This window comes from Callorhinus ursinus, unplaced genomic scaffold (genome assembly GCF_003265705.2).
Source record: "Callorhinus ursinus isolate GAN/ISIS: 27379988/994484 unplaced genomic scaffold, GSC_fseal_2.0 scaffold37, whole genome shotgun sequence".
NCBI classification, from domain to species: Eukaryota; Metazoa; Chordata; class Mammalia; order Carnivora; family Otariidae; genus Callorhinus; species Callorhinus ursinus.
The window spans coordinates 5458400-5477041 of record NW_027397099.1 but is presented as its reverse complement, the minus strand read 5'-3'; the positions used below and the strand labels follow the sequence as shown (position 1 = coordinate 5477041).

General features: G+C 42.7%; 1 protein-coding gene across 4 annotated transcripts in view; it reads left to right on the top strand.

Moving 5' to 3' along the window:
* The window catches only part of ZFP90 (ZFP90 zinc finger protein), a 94663-nt gene extending 80787 nt beyond the window's left edge, over window positions 1-13876 (top strand). For 2 of the 4 annotated variants that reach the window (XM_073880088.1, XM_025888907.2), the window contains exons 3-5: window positions 5337-5463; window positions 5803-5898; window positions 9658-13876. In XM_073880088.1, the coding sequence (XP_073736189.1) occupies window positions 5430-5463; window positions 5803-5898; window positions 9658-11306 (1779 nt within the window). In that variant the 5' untranslated portion in view covers window positions 5337-5429 and the 3' untranslated portion in view covers window positions 11307-13876. Of the gene's footprint in view, window positions 1-5312; window positions 5464-5802; window positions 5899-9657 lie in introns of all 4 variants that reach the window. The other 2 variants (XM_025888906.2, XM_073880087.1) reach the window with 2 other exon arrangements.
* The last annotated feature ends 4766 nt before the right edge of the window (window positions 13877-18642 follow it).

Genomic DNA, 18642 nt, shown 5'->3' with positions numbered 1-18642 from the left:
CTTACTGCACGTTATTAGTGTGCCGCTTTTTACGGGCCTAGGAAATTGAGTCTTCTCAACCTACTATATGCTGTTTCTAGTTCTTTGGACCTTTTATGTCAACATGATGCAGGCAAAATACTTGATACTTCATGATAACCCTGTTAATTTTTTTTAAAGATTTTATTTATTTATTTGACAGACACAGAGAGAGCAGGAACACAAGCAGGGGGAGTGGGAGAGGGAGAAGCAGGCTTCCCGCTGAGCAGGGAGCCCGGTGGGACTCGATCCCAGGACCCTGGGATCATGACCTGAGCCCAAGGCAGATGCCCAATGACTGAGCCACCCAGGTGCCCAACCCTGTTAATTTTTAAAAGGGGTTGATAATGAGGTTCAGTTATATCTGGAAGGAGGGTGAATGCTGTCGAGTTGAGCTCTCAGAGTGGCTCATTCACACTGGGGGTCTCAGTACATTTTGCCTGTTTAATCTTACAAACTCTTGATTGTCTTTTATGTACCAAGCTGATTCTGACCTCTGGAGTTTCGAAGGTGCCTGAGTCAAGGTCTTGACCCTTTGGGAGCACAGTGAATCATAGGTAACAGTCACTATGATGTAGTTTCTTAGGAGCTTACTGGAGAGGGATCCAGGGAGGAGGGTCGTGGGAGGTGTGAGGCACTTGGCCCAGACCTGGGGTTAGGAGAGGAGCCCCAGAGGGAAGAACTTTACAGAGTCTTGGTGAGAGAATAAATGTTACCTCCACAGAGGAAGGAAGGCCAAGCATTTTTACAGAGGCAAAAGAGAGTGTTTAGTTTCAAGTTGTAACTCTTCTTCAGGCTGAATTATGGTGTCAGAGGGAAGGAGAAGCCAGAGATGAGGCTGTGGAAGTAAGATGGGGACCAGGTTATGAAGGACTCTGAAGGTCACATGAAGGAATGTAATCTTTAATCTCAAGAAAAACATTTATTGGGTGCCTGGGTGGCTCAGTCAGTTAAGTGTCTGCCTTTGGCTCAGGTCATGATCCCAGGGTCCCGGGATCAAGCCCCGCATCGGGTTCCCTGCTCAGCAGGGAGTCTGCATCTCCCTCTGCCCCTCCCCCTGCTTGTATGTGGTGTGAGCTCTCTCTCTCTCTCTGTCGCTCTCAAAAAATTGAAAACCTTAAAAAAGAAAAATATTTATTAAATATTTCTGGAACACCTACTACTATGTGCCAGGTCTATTCTAGGCAATGAAAAGTCAGGCATGAAGAAAATAGATAATAGTCCGGCTTTCCTGGAGTTTACACTGTGCTCTCTGCAATACATACTGTAAACAAATGAAAATATATGTCAGGTGGTAAGAACTATGAAAAGGAGAGGAAACCAGAGTGACAGTGCAGGGTGGGGGTGCTGTTTTATGCAGGGTGGCCGGGGAAGTTTGCTCTGATTAGGTGATGTTTGAACAAAGAGCCACATGCCCATGTGCAGGAAGAAGCTTCCAGGTCAAGGGAACAGTCAAAGCAAAGGCTCCAGAGCAGAAACATGCCTAGTGTGTTCCAGGAATCTGAAGGAGGGCAGGGTAAGTGAAGGGGGGAGAACAGTGGGTCAGGGATGAGGTTCAAGATGAAGTCAAGGAGATAGCTGGAGTGGGGCAGGCAGACTGTGGAGGGCCATGTAGGCCACTGTAAGTACTTTGGCTTTTATTTGGAGTGAATTGAGATCCTGTTGGAGATTTTTAAGCAAAGAAGTGACTTGATCCGACAGGTTTTAATATGATCACTCTGGTTGATATATGGAAGACAGACCTGGGAGCAGGGCATGAGTAGAAAAGGAGAGAGACAAGTTAGGAGGTTGTAGCCATGGTCAGGTAAGAGGTGATGGTGGCCTGGTTTGTAACATGGTCAAAGGTTTGAATTTTAGAAAACTGACTCCGATCGTGGGTAGGAAAGAGAGAGTTGGTGGGACCAAGAGTAGAACAGAAGCCAGTTGTTGTCCTGTTGAGGCAAGAAATGACATTTGTTTAACTTGGACTAGACATTTGTTTACTGGTCAGCACATTCTTTACCATGAGTGCAGTCTGTTTGGGGAAGCGGAAGAAAATCAGGAGGCCTTGTATTAAATATGGGGAAACTGGGGGTGCCTGGCTGACTCAGTGAGAAGAGCATACGACTCTTGATCTCGGGGTCATGAGTTCGAGCCCCACATTCGGTGTAGGGATTACTTAATTAAATAATAGGGGCGGGGCGCCTGGGTGGCTCAGTCATTAGGCATCTGGCTTTGGCTCAGGTCATGATCCCAGGGTCTTGGGATCTCCCAGGATCAAACCCTGCATCGGGCTCCCTGCTCAGCCGGAAGCCTGCTTCTCCCTCTCCCACAACCCCCCTTGTGTTCCCTCTCTCGCTGTGTTTCTGTCAAATAAATAAATAAAATCTTAAAAATAATAATAGGGGCGCCTGACTGGCTCAGTCAAGAGGAACATGTGACTTGATCTCAGGGTTGTGAGTTCAAGCCCCACGTTGGGTGTAGAGATTATTTAAATAAATAAATATTTTAAAATAATAATAATAATAATAGATAAGAGGGACCAGTTAGGCAAAGGAATCAAGGTTGGCTGACAGCCAAAGGGGCTGTATAAACATACAGGACACCGTAGGCAATGGGGAGAAAGTGTTACTTCTTACAACCTGACTTAAAATGTCTGCCTTGATCCAGCCCCTTTTTCCCAGCTGGCCATGCCCATCCTGAGCCCAGCCTCCCTTTTCAAGCTTGGTAATCCCTGGCTTGGATTCCCACTTTCTTCTCCCATTCAGATGGTACTTCCTCTTCAGGCCCAGTACATAGCCTGCCTTAAGCTTCTCTTCTTTCCCCTCATTTTCCCTCCTCTGAAGGCCTGTGGCTCCTCCCTTTACTATGGATCATCTTATATTGTGCTGTAATGAATAACACATTTTAAAATAAACTGGAACCTACTCAAGGAGTGCAGTGTTTTTCATTTGCATTTTTCTTTCTGCCACGGTGCATCTGGTAAAGCCAGGCCCCTAGTAAATATCTAGTGTCATCTTACCTGGCACAGTCAGATCCCTGATCTCTGTCAGAAAAATCTCCCACGTTCCAACACGGAGCCGGTGTTGTGTGTGGATGTGGCCATGTTCCTCACTCAATAGGAGAAGGTGCCACTCCTGTCTTCTCTAAAATTCAAATCTCTGTTAGGAAACCACACAGTGTTTAGTGTGAATCACACACTTGTTGGACACCGGTGTTTCCAAGTTAAAGAAAAAACGGTATAGTCTCTGCCCTCATAATGCTTACTATCTAACTAGGAAGACAAGTATTAAATAGATTATTAGGTTTAGTTGAATAATCATAGGTGTACAAAATGGCTTAAAGCACATGATACAGGGATTGACCTTCCAATGGGGGATCAAAAGACTTCACTGAAGATGTGTTAACCAGCACCCAAAATGTGGAATGGAATTAGCAAGGGAAAGACAGGTGGGAAGGTGGGGAGAGAATGACACCCTCCAGGAAATTGAAATAACTCTAGTTGAGCTATAGCTAAAGCCCACAGGGAGAAGGACACAAAATAGGGCTGAAACTTCCATGTAACCTTCTCTCACTGCTCCAGTGAATTCAGCTCTGCTTTCAGTGTCTTTTCACACTAATCGTCTTTACCATATTTTACTGTGTACATTTTTGAGATTGAAATCCAACCAGGAGCAAAGGAAATATTTCAGTTAGGACATGGTGACAGGTGTCTCATAGCTTAAGAAGGCCTAGTAAGAAGACAAAAATCAGTCCAGGAGTATTGGAACTGATGGAGAGGCATGGGGGATGTTAGCCAGCCTAGGTTCAGTGGGGTGGTAAGGAAGAAATGATTGGGGGGGGTAAGAATCGGGAAAAGACCTTGACATAGCAATTCCAATTCTAACTAGCTATATTTACACAAAGGTGTCATTGCAGTAATGTTTGTAGCAGCAAAATACTGAAAATAATCCAGTTGTCTACTAACAGGGACTGGTCCATTTATTCATTCACCAAGCATTTTTTTAAAGATTTTACTTATCAGAGAGAGAGCGTTAGAACATGAGTGGGTTGGAGGGGCAGAGGGAGAGGGAGAAGCAGGTTCCCCGCTGAGCAGGGAACCTGACGTGGGGCTCAATCCCAGGACCCCAGGATCGTGATATGAGCCAAAGGCAGATGCTTAACCGACTGAGCCACCCAGGCTCAGCCTAGGCCCCTCACCAAGCATTTTTTAAGCATCCACTCTGTGCTGGGCATATAACTGATCAAGATAGATAATGTCCCTGTTCTCGTGGAGCTCATGGTGGCAGAGGTGGAGGGGTAGGGGACAGAGAAGTGAACAAGCTAATTTCAGATTATTTTTAGAAGTACAGGTGTCCTTTTTACCTGAATCTGTTTGGTTCCTGAGTTCAAGTGGCAGGGATTTGGGCACTGAGTGATAACCTGTGCTTGGAGGAATATTAACATGGTTATGTGATGGAGAGTAAATTGGAGGGGAGGTGCTAAGACAACTTTCCTGAGGGGGTGTGCTCGAGATGAGACCGGAATAACTAGAAACTAGTTTCCAACTATGTGGGGATCCTAAGGGAAGAGGGAGTAACAAGTATAAAGGCCCCAGGGTAGGAACAAGCTAGATGTATTCAGGGATCATCAAGGGCAGCCTGGCTGGAATCCAGTAAGTGGTGGGGATATCTGAATCTTATCCTTAGTGCAGTGGATATTGTAAACCAGCAATGCCGTTGGTTTTAGGCAATGAATATGTTATGATACAGCTGTTTATGGCGTACTATGAAGCAATTCAAAGGATAAGGTAAAATTATTTGTACCCCTATGGGAAGATCTCCAAGACATAGTTAAATGCAAAAAGCAAGTTGTAGAGCAGTATGGTAACTCACAAAACAAGACTCTGTGTATGCGTGAATGAAGCATGGAGTAGGGACTCTTGCATGTATGTACCAAACTGTTAACAGTATTTATTTCTAGGGAGCACAGTGGGATTGGTGAGGGGCTGAAGGAAGGCTGTTGCTTTTACTCCCCAGTATATTTGGATTTTGTAACAAAGGAAATGCATGGGTAGTGAGGAGTTGGTGATTGTGTGACAAGGCGTGGCTTTCCAGGAAAACACAATAGCTAAGTAGGGATACGGGATTGCAGAACATATTGCCCCTTGTGACTTTCCTGCCTGCCATACTGGATTCTTTACAAAATTATGTAAGTAACTACTGTATTTAACCCAACATTCCCCTCAGGATATCAAATGTGTGATCACCATTTCTGATGAGCCTACAGTATGTTCCCAGTATTGCCATGGGAACATTTGTGGTGTTGATCCCTAGTTGAACAGGAATGTGATCCTACAGGAATCAGTGACATTCAAAGATGTGGCTGTGGACTTCACTCAGGAAGAATGGCACCACGTGGACCCAGCTCAGAGGCGCTTGTACAGGGATGTGATGCTGGAGAACTATAGCCACCTGGTTTCTCTTGGTAAGGACCAAGTCAGTATCTTGCCTACTGGCAGGTTTTTCCTTTCTCAGGTGCTAAGGTTGTGGGGCTTGTAGATCAGGTGGCCGTGAGCAGGGTATGCACGGTTAGAGCTTGTTCTTCTCTTTGCGACTCAGCTTTACAGTTTTCTGAGCCTGCTTTTTAAGTAAAGTTCTTTCTTTTGCAGAACTGGAAATAGGTCATTTGATTGCATGACTCCTCAAGTTGCACTTTTTTTTTTCCTTCAGAGTTCCTGAAGATCCAGGACTAGTACTGACTTGTAGGAAGGGTCTTTGTGCACTTGCCCAAACAACCAAATCTTGTGTATTTACCCATGAGCAGGATACCAAGTTTCCAAGCCAGAGGTGATCTTCAAATTGGAACAAGGAGAAGAGCCGTGGATATCAGAGGGAGAAATCCAAAGACCTTTCTGTCCAGGTAAATGAGGAGGAGTCAGGCATGCAGGAATCAATGCAGACAGTGGCACAGCTGAGGGAGGGGGGGAGCACCTTCATATTGGTGCCTGGGGAGCTCCTAGACCTGCAGAGGAAACTAAACCATCTCCTGGGTGATACCTCTGTCTCCCTTCTGCAGTAGGGTGTTCCTGCTGCTGACAGGTCTTAGAGGAAAATGTACCCCTTTGTCCTACACAGAATACCATTTCTCCCTATACTGTGATCCTATCGCTGGATTTTCTCCTCTGGTGTCCTCAGTCTCCCATCATGATTAGCAATCCCTTTTCTTACTCATTCAGACATTAATTGAACTCCCATGTCTTCTTGTTTTGTCTTGCTGCTTTTACGGTCGGTGGCCCCAGACTTGTAGAAGAACCCACGGCTTTGATTCTCCATCTTTTCATAACTTGATTTCAGACTTCTTTCCCTCACCACATTCCTACAACACCTGTCTGGGGAGGAGTACCATCTTCCTTCCATCCTATTTTCATGCCAGTTTGTTTCATTGCCTCTCCATGGCTCCTGGAGTATCCTTCTCTCCTGGTCTTCTGGCTTACTAAGTACTTCTTGGCTTTAGGTCTTTGACTTTGCTTGGTTTCCCCCCTAAGTGAATCTGCCTAAGGAGTCTGCTCTTCAGCTTCCTCCCCTTTCTTTCTGTATTACCACCTTCCAAGGGTGGTAGTTACAGCTCTTTATGCTGTGCTTTGGACTCAGAAATCATCCTTACTTGTACCCTGGTCACTTTCTTCCCATCTCACAGAACCCCTCCTTGTGGAAGTCCCATGCAGTTAAATACCTAAAATCTAAATTAATCATCTTTCATCCCCAGCCAGCACATTTTGCTACCTTGCCCATTACCCGTTTCTCCCCTTGCGCATTAGAAACCACTGGATCAGGGGTACCTGGGTGGCTCAGTCGTTGGGCATCTGCCTTCGGCTCAGGTCATGATCCCGGGGTCCTGGGATCAAGCCCCACGTCAGGCTCCCTGCTCTGTGGGAAGCCTGCTTCTCCCTCTCCTACCCCCCTTGCTTGTGTTCCCTCTCTTGCTGTCTCTCTCTGTGTCAAATAAATAAATAAAATCTTTAAAAAAAAAAAAAAAAGAAAGAAACCAGTGGATCTCTAATCCCTCAGTCCAAACACCCCAGTCAGTTTAGACCTTTTCATGCAATTCAGGTTATTTTCCTCCCAAATTAGGCCCCGCGAGGAGATTACTATAATTCCCAGTTGAAATTGCTCAGTCTTTTATAACCAATATTGGATTTTTAAGATCATAGCGTTTTTGAGATATAATTTACATACCATAAATTCGCCTTTTTTAAAGTGTACAGTTTAGGGGTTTTTCAGAGATTTACTGAGTTGTGCAGCCATCACCAGTATCTAACTACAGAACATTTTAACACCCAGAAAGAAACCCCATACCCATTAGCAGTTACTCTCCATTACCTGCTACCCCTGCACCCATTAATCTTTTTATCTCAGTGGATTACCATTTCTGGATATTTTATGTAAATGGAGTCATATAATATGTAGCCTTTTGTGACTGGCTTCTTTCACTTAGCATATTTTCAGGGTACATTCATGTTGTAGCATGTATTAGTACCTCCTTGCTTTTTATTGCTGAGTAATATGCCATTGTATGGACATACCGCATTTTGTTTATCTGCTCATCACTTGGTGGACCATATTGGATTTTAATGCTTTATCTTCATAAACCACCTACCTCTGACAAAACCTTGCTGTTACTCCCTGTACCTCATTATAGGAAACAGATCCCCCTTGATTTAAAGGTCCCCTATTGTATCTTCCAGTATTCTCTTTCTGTTCCCACTAAAACAAGTTCCACTTGGGTTGAACTTCTTCTTAATGTTTTCTGTAAGTAGTGTACAGTTTCCCTAATTAGATAATACTTTCTACCTATCCAGAGCTGTCTATTCCTTAAGTTTAGGGTGTCTATTCAATCCATGAACATAATATGTATTTATATATTTATTTCTACCTTCCCTGATCACAAGTACCATTTATATCATCTTTTACTGTACAAGCTCAGATTTAAAATATAGCATCTGATGGTTTTCCTTTTTTATCAAAAGATTGGCTCTTATTTCTAAGACTTCAAGGTCTTGGAGAAAGAGCCTATTATATATCTATGTATTCTATCTGTGTTATAGAGCACATAGAAAGCAGTCAGGAATTACTTGATTGTTTTTTAATGTGATTGGGTAGAGAATTTTCTCATTCATTCATATCAACAAACATTTCTTGAATATCCCTCTGAGAAATATTCTAGAAGAAATACAAAGCATTTTCTGTCATTGGGAAATTAGAATTGAGTCTTGTTCCAGGGTAAGGAATTTTGAGGCTTAGGGCCCCTTGGTTGTTGGTTTTTTTCCCTCCTGACATTTTATTATGAATATTTTCAAATGTATGGAAAGTTGAAAAAATTATACAGTGAACACCATATTCCTACCACCAAGATTCTATAGTTGTTAAAATTTTATTATATGCTTTATCACATATTCTTCATCTATCCCATCATCTTTTTTTTTTTTAATCTGTACTTTTTGGTGCATTTCCAACTAAGTTGCCAACACATACATTTCACCCCTACACACTCAGCATACATATCGTTAACCAAAGTTCAGTATTTATGGTTTTTTCAAGAAAAATGTACATACAGTAAGCTATACAACTCTTCTAAGTACCATCCAGTTGCTTTTGACAAGTGCATTCACCCATCTAATCCAAATTCATTTCAATATGGAACATTTCCATCACCCCAGAGCCCCCCTTCCCTTTAGTTTTTAAAAATTACCATTTTTAGAACCTAGAGACTAATTGTCTGCTGTATTCTGAAATGAAACAGGGATTTAGAGATCAATTTATTAGGCTGAGTAAAATCCTTTTTTTTTTTAAAGATTTTATTTATTTATTTGAGAGAGAGAGAATAAGAGAGAGAGAGCACAAGAGGGGGGAGGGTCAGAGGGAGAAGCAGACTCCCTGCTAAGCAGGGAGCCCGATGCGGGACTCAATCCTGGGACTCCAGGATCATGACCTGAGCTGAAGGCAGTCGCTTAACCAACTGAGCCACCCAGGTGCCCTGAGTAAAATCCTTTTTGGTCGAGGTGATTAGTGTAGAACCAGAACTCAGACAGGCTAAAACCAGAGCCCTAATTATAAAGGCGATAATGATTTGCTTCCTGAAATATTACTTTATCTCAGTTTGTAAAGTATAGCCATTGGTCTCCAAGTATGTCAAAGAATGATTTCAGTCACGTCAGTGGCTGCGGATTTTCTCTATAGGGTTTGAAGATTTGGAGCCTCAGAGGTGACTTTAAAGAAATTGTGAAATGGCTGAATTAGGAAGACAGATTTTGGGATGATTTATAAAATGGACAGGAAGCATGGAGAGCAGTTATTAGGCTCTTACAAGACAGACCATGATTGTATTCCATTTGTGTCTGTGCCTTACATTCTCATGCTCACTTATTCCCTTATATCCTAACCAGTCCTCCTGGAGGGGCTTCCTCATTCTAGACTTGCCATACACTCTGGCTCTGCAGTCTGCACTGTCACTTCTCTTTACTTTTCCTTTCCTTCATTTGGGTCTTCTCTCCAAACTACAGGACTAATTTCAAAACAGAATCACATATAGTTTATATTTCTTTCATTTCCCCATTCCTACTGTAGCAGTTTGTTTCAAGAGGAGGGAACAGGGGACTTTTGCCCTTTGGATTTTTTTCAGACTGGAAGACCAGGCCTGAAGCCAAATCATCACATCTGCAACAGAGCATATCTGCAGGATCCCGTAGCACAGATGGCCTTTCGCATGCCACATTTGAAAGCACTTGGGATGTTAGTAGCCAGTTAGAGAGACACCAGGAAACCTGGAAAAGATACCTGGGCCCAGATGCATCCAACCAGAAGAAAATAATCACACCAGAGGAAAATTTTCAGCAAAATAAATTTGGTGAAAATTCTAGATTGAACACAGTCCTGGTTACACAAGTGAACATTCCTTCAAGGCCTACTGAATGTGATACACTTGGAAGCAATTTGGGACATAATTCAGATATAATTAATCAGAATAATATCCTTGCAAAAAAGAAACCTTATAAATGTGACAAATGTAGAAAAGCCTTTATTCATAGATCATCACTCACTAAACACGAGAAAACTCATAAAGGAGAAGGAGCTTTCCCCAATGGTACAGATCAGGGAATTTATCCTGGAAAGAAACACCATGAATGTACTGACTGTGGAAAAACCTTCCTCTGGAAGACACAACTCACTGAGCATCAGAGAATTCACACTGGGGAGAAGCCCTTTGAATGTAATGTGTGTGGGAAGGCCTTCAGGCATAGCTCTTCCCTTGGTCAGCATGAGAATGCTCACACGGGAGAGAAACCTTACCAGTGCAGTCTCTGTGGGAAAGCCTTCCAGCGCAGCTCCTCCCTTGTTCAGCACCAGAGAATTCACACTGGAGAGAAACCCTATCGATGCAATTTATGTGGGAGATCTTTTAGGCATGGCACATCCCTCACTCAGCATGAGGTCACACATAGTGGAGAGAAACCCTTCCAGTGTAAGGAATGTGGGAAAGCCTTCAGTCGATGTTCTTCCCTTGTCCAGCATGAAAGGACTCATACAGGAGAGAAACCTTTTGAATGTAGCATATGTGGGAGGGCTTTTGGTCAGAGTCCATCCCTTTATAAACATATGAGGATTCATAAGAGAGGCAAACCTTACCAAAGCAATAACTACAGCATAGATTTCAAGCATAGCCCATCTCTTACTCAAGATGAAAGCACTGTCACTGAAGTGAAATCCTATCATTGTCATGACTGTGGGGAAGACTTCAGTCACATTACTGACTTTACTGATCATCAGAGGATCCATACTGGACAGAACCCCTATGAATGTGAGCAGAACTTTAGTCAACAACCTATTTCTCATCCTGGAGAGAAACCCTATCAGTGTAATGTATGTGGAAAAGCTTTCAAAAGGAGTACAAGCTTCATAGAACATCACAGAATTCATACTGGAGAAAAACCCTATGAATGTAATGAATGTGGAGAAGCCTTCAGTCGACGCTCATCACTTACTCAGCATGAGAGAACCCACACTGGAGAGAAACCCTATGAATGTATTGACTGTGGGAAAGCCTTCAGTCAAAGTTCATCCCTCATTCAGCATGAGAGAACTCATACTGGAGAAAAACCCTATGAATGTAATGAATGTGGGCGAGCCTTTCGAAAGAAAACAAATCTGCATGATCATCAGAGAATTCATACTGGAGAAAAACCCTATGCTTGTAAGGAATGTGGGAAAAACTTCAGTAGAAGTTCAGCACTAACTAAACACCAGAGAATTCATGCACGAAATAAACTGTAGAAGCCCTGAAATTAAGGAATGTGCAGAAAACTTTAGCTAAACTATTGTTCTTATTCAGTATCACAGGATTCTTACTAGAGAGGAAGCTTGAGAATGTAATGGGGTGTGTGGGTGGGTGTGTGTGTGTGTGTGTGTGTGGTGTGAAGAAAGCTCTATGCTAGTAGACAATGTTTTTTTTTAATAAATAGAAGGCACATTCTCAAATCTGATTACAGACTTTTATAAAAACAACTATAAACATCATATATAACCAATTGGAAATGATATGCTTATGTATTGGACTTTATAAAGCTTTTGAATATCTGTACGCAGGAGATCATCAACTTTGAACAGTTTGAGTTGTAACTCTGTGTTTACAGCCTTTTTTAATAAAACTCCTGCAGTAGTGACCAAAACTTATTTTAAAATTGCTTGACGACCGCATTCAACTGCAGCTCTTACATTAAATTCACCATGGAAACCAATTCCACCTCCCAGAATCAACCATTCAAAGAATGAGATCAGCTGGCCCAACCACTTCATTGTACAGATGAAGAAACCAAAAGCCAAAGATGTGAAGTGGTTTGCACAGTGTGATACAGCTTATGATGGCAAAGCTGGGTGGAGAAAGCAGGTCTCCTGGATCTTTGGCCCTGTGGTCTAGCACTGAAAAGGTATTTTGGAATTCAGAGGGCTTTAAAGTAAATTTTAAAATAAATCAGATGCACAAACTAATGAGCACTTGAGTTGGATACTCTAGGAATTCATAAAAGCATAAGAGGCAGCAAAATACAGAGGCAGATTTGTCACAGACTTATTCAGAAAAACTTGTTGGAAGCTTACATACCAAAATGTTAACAAAAACTGTGAATAGTTCAACTGCTGGTGACTTTTTTCCTTTTCCCAAGTGTAATATTTATACATTCAACTAACATATGTCAGTTTCATAGACCTGCTCAGTTCTCTTACTGTGCTTTTTATGACACTCCCATGAGAAAGCACTGCCCCAAGCTTCCTATATTGGATCAATGGGAAAACAGCACAAAACTAAAGAGGAAACATTTTCCCCAAGTTAATTTTACTGTGGAGAAGTATAAATGTAATTACCCATTGTCATAAAATCTATCTTTAAATCAGTTTAGAGAACCCATGTAATGACCCATTTTGTGTGCCAGGGAAATACTTCATCATAAAAAATTTAACTTTTTTGGTTATATGCTGCTCTTCCATCAGTAAAGCATGAGATAAGCATCAGTAGCCCACTCCAGTCCCTAATGTTCTCTCATGCCTACCATAGGCTATCCTAAAAGAATCCCAAAGGTGCCAACAGTGGAGATAAATTTGGAAGCAATAGGGACCTTTACTCCTTTCACACAAGAGCCTCTCCTCTCTGAAGATAAGTAAATTTTCCCACCCTGATGACTCATGGAGAGGAATGATATGGGTGATGTTGATGGTAAACCTTTCCTACTGTCTTCTTTACATGCCAAGTAGCAGGATCCATTATCCTTCTCTCATCCTAGACAACAGGAAGTAACTCTCAAATATTCTTCATAATTCTTTTTTTTTTTAAAGAATTTATTTGAGAGAGAGAATGAGAGAGAGCACGAGAGGGAAGAGGGTCAGAGGGAGAAGCAGACTCCCTGCTGAGCAGGGAGCCCGATGTGGGGCTCGATCCCAGGACTCCAGGATCATGACCTGAGCTGAAGGCAGTCACTTAACCAACTGAGCCACCCAGGCGCCCTTCTTCATAATTCTTTGCAGGAAAAATGTACATGGGGGCTAAAATGTGTGATGTCTAGCACAATGAGTCCATTACAAGTAGAACAAGATGGGAATCTGCCCTTCCAAGACTTTTTTTTTTTTTAAAGATTTATCTATTTGAGAGAGCGAGAAAGAGAGAGAGAGTACACGAGAGGGGGGAGGGTCAGAGGGAGAAGCAGGCTCCTCGCCGAGCAGGGAGCCCAATGCGGGACTCGATCCTGGGACTCCAGGATCATGACCCGAGCCGAAGGCATTCGCTTAACCAACTGAGCCACCCAGGCATCCCTGCCCTTCCAAGACTTTAACTGTTCAAAAATATCTTGTTTGTGATGTTCCATGCTTAACACACACGGTGCCAAGACCATGTGTTGTCTGATACATAGTTTGACAATGGGTAATTCTATACAGACCCCCCCCCTTCCACTGAGTGGCTACCATGCTTATCAGGAACTTATTTGCTGCTGATTATTTGGGGATCCCCATAGTGGACTATTTGCAAGAATGACATAAATTGGAACCAGTTGAGTGCTATTCTACTTCAAAAGAAGTTTGTAAAGACTTAGTTCCAGAAGACTCAAAGAAAACCACTGGTTTGTGTGTGGAACTTGGCCTAGATCCAACCAATCTCTGAATCTCAGCACATCTGCTTTGACAAAGAAGGAGCCCAGAATGTCCGTGGTATGTGTGGTTGATTGAGCAGAGGATTCTCTAGTTCCAGCAACCAGGCACCATGCACTTAGGAACACCCAGCTTCCTAGGCCACATGAAATACATCCTTGTAACATCATTGTATTATTTCAATAAATAGCCTTCTTAGTTGAATGGGAGTCAGTTTGTCTTTTTCAGTTTTCAGAACTTGGCTAAGATTAAAGTATGGTGCATCCAGGAGGAGGGATTAACTGCTAAACTCATCATGGTCAGGTGAGTTAATAATAGCTACTGTTTATTCAATGCTTACCAATAGAAAGAAATCGTGTGAAATATTTCATAGCCATCATTTCATTTAATCCTTATACCTCCTTGTTCTAGGTCTTATGTTAGCTCTTGTCTTTGCCCAGCTTTTTTCTCCCTCTTTTTCTTGTAACATCTCTGCTGTACTGACCACAGGAACATAAGTCAATATCCCTGGGGCTTAGTGATAATTCTAGGGGCAAGCATGTGACCTAGTTGAGCCAGAGTTCTTTCCTAGAAAATGTTCAAAATAGATTTGGCAGGGACCCTTTAATTTTGTGTTGCTAGGCTGGAAAGGTGAAGACCTAGAACTGCCTAGAGCCCAGTTCCTTACCAGAGAGGGGGTGGAACTGACACGGTGGTGTTCTCATTGCTAATCCTGAGGTCCTTTGGACCTGGCTCAATTCTGAAACCCTTCCTGGGATTCAGTGGGCTCCCCACTGTGGCCCAATTTACCCCTTTTTGATTAAGCTAATTTGTCAGATTTCGGTTGTTTGCATTAAAGAAACAATACAAGTATCCTTGTTTTCTAATGGGGGTGGGGTAGCCAGAGAGGTAAAGTCATTCCCTTGAGGTAGTATTTCCAATGGCAGTTTCAGGCTTTGAACCCAGGACTGTTTGGCTACAAAGGCATAGCTTTTTACCTTTAACTGTGTTGTCTCCAGAGCCGTACTTATGTTCAAGGAACTGCATATAATGCAGTATTGTTTTGGGAGGAGTGAATGAAGGGACATGGTGATAGGTTGGAGACCAAGCAAAGACAAAATGGTGAAGGGCTTCGGAATACTCTTCCTGACTACTTTAGTAAATTAAATTACCTAAATTCACGCATAACCCTTATACCTTAATATATCAAGTTATTATTTACATTTGCCCATATTATGGGTAAAATCTTATACTTAAAAAAAGGCAAACACCATTTCTCCTAAATATTTTCCATGTTACTCTACAGTCTCAAGATCTCCTTAAGTCCCTTACTGTTGGGACACATTTGGATTGGTTTTGGTATTGGTTTTTATAATAATGACATTGAATACTTTTATCTTTTGAAGCACCTCTCCTTTTTTTTTTTCTATAGAATTTTTTCTTAAAATATCCCAAATGAGGTAAAATATCTAAAGTGGGTTTTCTCGGTCAGCATGTATAGGTTGATATAATCAGATGGTGTGAGATTCCTACAGGAATAAACTAGATACAATAGTGCAGGAGTAATAGTCTCAACATTACAAACGGGAGCTAGGAGAAAACCAGGCTCCCACCCCTGGTGCCTGGGTATGTCTGGGGAAGGGTCCCAGGGCAGGCATCATGTCTGCCACAGCATCTCACACACTGCTGTGCTGGCCTGGGAAGACAGGAACACAGAGTATGCCCAACAACGGTATGCCTAGTTCTTTATAGCTGCTGAACTAGTTACTTCTTACTCATCTGTTAAAATGCAGTTGTCACTTCTGGGAGTGTTCTGCTGCCCTACCTCAACTAAATTGATCACCCTCTTTTAATTTTTCATAGATTACTGTTACTGTGCTTTATGTTACTACAGTTTGTGATTATTTGGTTTTCTCCCCACCCCCACCTCACACTAGATTATGAGTTCCAGAAAGGAGGGTCTGTGTCTCTTTTGGTAACTTTTTTGTTCCCCTCATCACAATGCCAGTCACATGGTAGGTACTTAATCTTGCTAAGTGAACAGTGGAGTGGAGATCTGTTGTTGGACAAAGAAGACTGGCTTATAAATGAAAAGGTGCTCGATCTTAAAACCAGAATTTTGCAAAGGAAGGCAGTAAGATAATATTTCATACCCATTAGGATGGCCAAAATTTAGAAGTCTGGCAGGGAGGAAATGAGAACTTGTGTACACTGCCAGCAAGAGGATAAACTGGTATAATCATTTTGAGGAGTAATTTGGCAATATCCAGTAAGAGTGAAGCTAAGCTTACCTCATGGCCCAGCAATTCCACTTCTAGATATATACCCTGGACTAGAAATTCTCCTGGGTGAGCACAAAGACATGCGCAAGGATGCTTATTGCTGCAGTGTCCGAAATAGTAGAGACACTGCACAGATGTCTGTCAGTAAGTGAATGGGGTTAATAAATTGTGGCATATTCTTATAATTTAATACAGTACAGTATTTAAATGAAGGAACCAGAGGATCTCACCAAAAAAGAAAAGAAAAGAAAAAAACATTCTAGTCTGCCTATACCACTCCTGTCCCCATGAGGCTAGATGTGGCTGCAGAAAAACTGAGCCACAGTGACTGGTCCCACTTTAAATTCCTGACTGCTAACTTCAAGCATTTGTTTCCCTGAAGTCCAGTCATTGTCCCAGTCTCCTAAGGTCCCAGCCTCCTGAACAGTTTTATAGCTTCTCTCTTCTCAACTCCAGCATTTCACCCAGTCCTCACTCAGCTAGTGACCTGGTTTCCTAGTTAACTGAGAAAAATAAAAGCAATCAGAAGGTAACTCTCTGCGTTCTTCCTTTCCTTTCTGTTACTATGGGTGATACTTGTTTCTCTCATCTAAGGCCAACTTCTCTTGATCCCATCCTTAAACTAGGATATCATTTCTACAAGTGTCCTCTGCCTCTTTTCTTGTCCACTGAATCGTTCCCATTGCATAATAGTGTGCAGTTTTTCTCATCTTAAATATATATATTTGTGAATATACGTACTGCAACACCCTCTACTTGCCACTCCATTTTTTGCTTCACTTAAGAGGAATATCCCAGGGGCGCCTGGGTAGCTCAGTCGTTAAGCCTCTGCCTTCGGCTCAGGTCATGATCCCAGGGTCCTGGGATCGAGCCCCACATCGTATACCCTGCTCAGCAGGAAGCCTGCTTCTCCCTCTCCCACTCCCCCTGCTTGTGTTCCCTCTCTCTCTCTCTCTCTCTCTAATAGTTGAATAAAATCTTAACAGGAATATTCCAGTGTTCATTGTCTCCACTTCCTCTCCTTCCATCTCTCTTTCACCCCTCCTAATCAGGTCTTTGTTTCTGTTCTTGCTGGAGGGCAGCAAGGGACTGCATGTGGCTAAACGTACTTTTTTTCTGTCCTTTTACTTGACCTTTCAGCTTTATTTGGTACAGTTCATCACTTCCTCACCCTTGACACATTTTTTTTGGCTTCTGTGTTACCACACTTTTCCTTGTACTCTATTGACAGTTCTCCCAGTTTTTTTTTTTCCTTTTCATTTATTTATTTACTCTAGACATGAGAATTCTTCTAGGGCTCAATCTTTAGGCTTTTCTTTTTCTATAGTCAACCCTCCTTGTGGCTGTCAACCTGTCTCATGGCTTTAAATATCTACTTGCTGGCAACTTCAAAGTTTGTATCTCTAGCCCAGGATTCCAGACTCATGGTAATTGACTGCATATGTGACATCTCTTCTTGCATGTCTAACATATCTTGAATTTAATGTGTCCAAAGATGAACTAATTCATGATCTCTCCCTCCCAGCCCTATCATAATCATGTTCTTCCCTCAGTCTTTCCTTCTGGGAAAAGAACCCCATTTTTCCAGTTGCTCAGGCCACAAACTCGGGAACTGTTCTTGATTCTTTTCTTTTGAACCTCACATCCACGCTTCAGTAAGTCCTGTCTGCTAACTGTCAGGATGGATGTGGATGACTTTTCTTGTTCCCTCTGCCACCCTGGCCCAAGTCCCTATCGTCAGTCATCTCTGGCTCAGATATTTGCAACAGCCTCCTAATTGGTTTCTCCACTTCCATCCTTGCCTCCCTGTGGTTGCAGTTTAGCAGCTAGAGTGATGCTATAATAATCTGAGATCGGGTCATTCATCTGCTCAAAGTCCTCAAATAGCTTCCCATTTCACTGAATAAAAGCTATAGTAAAAGCCCTACATAGTATTGTTACCACCTGCCGCCCTGTATTATCTAACTCCCCAAGTCTTCCTTCTCACTACTCTGGGCCCACTGACCTCCCTGCAGTAACTTACACAAACAACAAGCTTCCACCTCTGAGCCTATGCTTTTGCTGTTCCCTTTTCTGGAGTCCATTTGCCCTACATGTCACATAAGCTAGTCCCTCATCTTCAAATCTTTGCCCACGATTTTAACAGAGCCCTTTTTTACTACCCTATCAAAATAGCATGCTTCGGGGTGCCTGAGTGGCTCAGTCATTAAGTGTCTGCCTTCAGCTCAGGTCGTGGTCCCGGGGTCCTGAGATCGAGCCCTGCATCGGGCTCCCTGCTCCACGGGAAGCCTGCTTCTCCCTCTCCCGCTCCCCCTGCTTGTGTTCCCTCTCTCGCTGTGTCTCTGTCAAATAAATCTTAAAAAAAAAAAAAAATAGCATGCCTCTTCCATGGCACACCCCATCTCCCTTCTCAGCTTCATTTTTTCTGTAATACCACCACCTAAATATTTTACTTGTTTATTATATGACCTTCTCTAGAAGGTAAGCTGCATGAGAGTAGGGATTTGGGGGGAGGAGGAGGAGGAGGTCAACTTTATTGAAGCATAACGTACAGGGATGCCTGGGTGGCTCAGTCGATTAAGCATCTGCCTTCGGCTCAGGTCATGATCCCAGGGTCCTGGGATCAAGTCCCACATGGGGTTCCTTGCTCAGTGGGGAGCTGCTTCTCCCTCTCCTTCTGCCTGCTACTCCCCCTGCTTGTGCTCGCTCGCTCG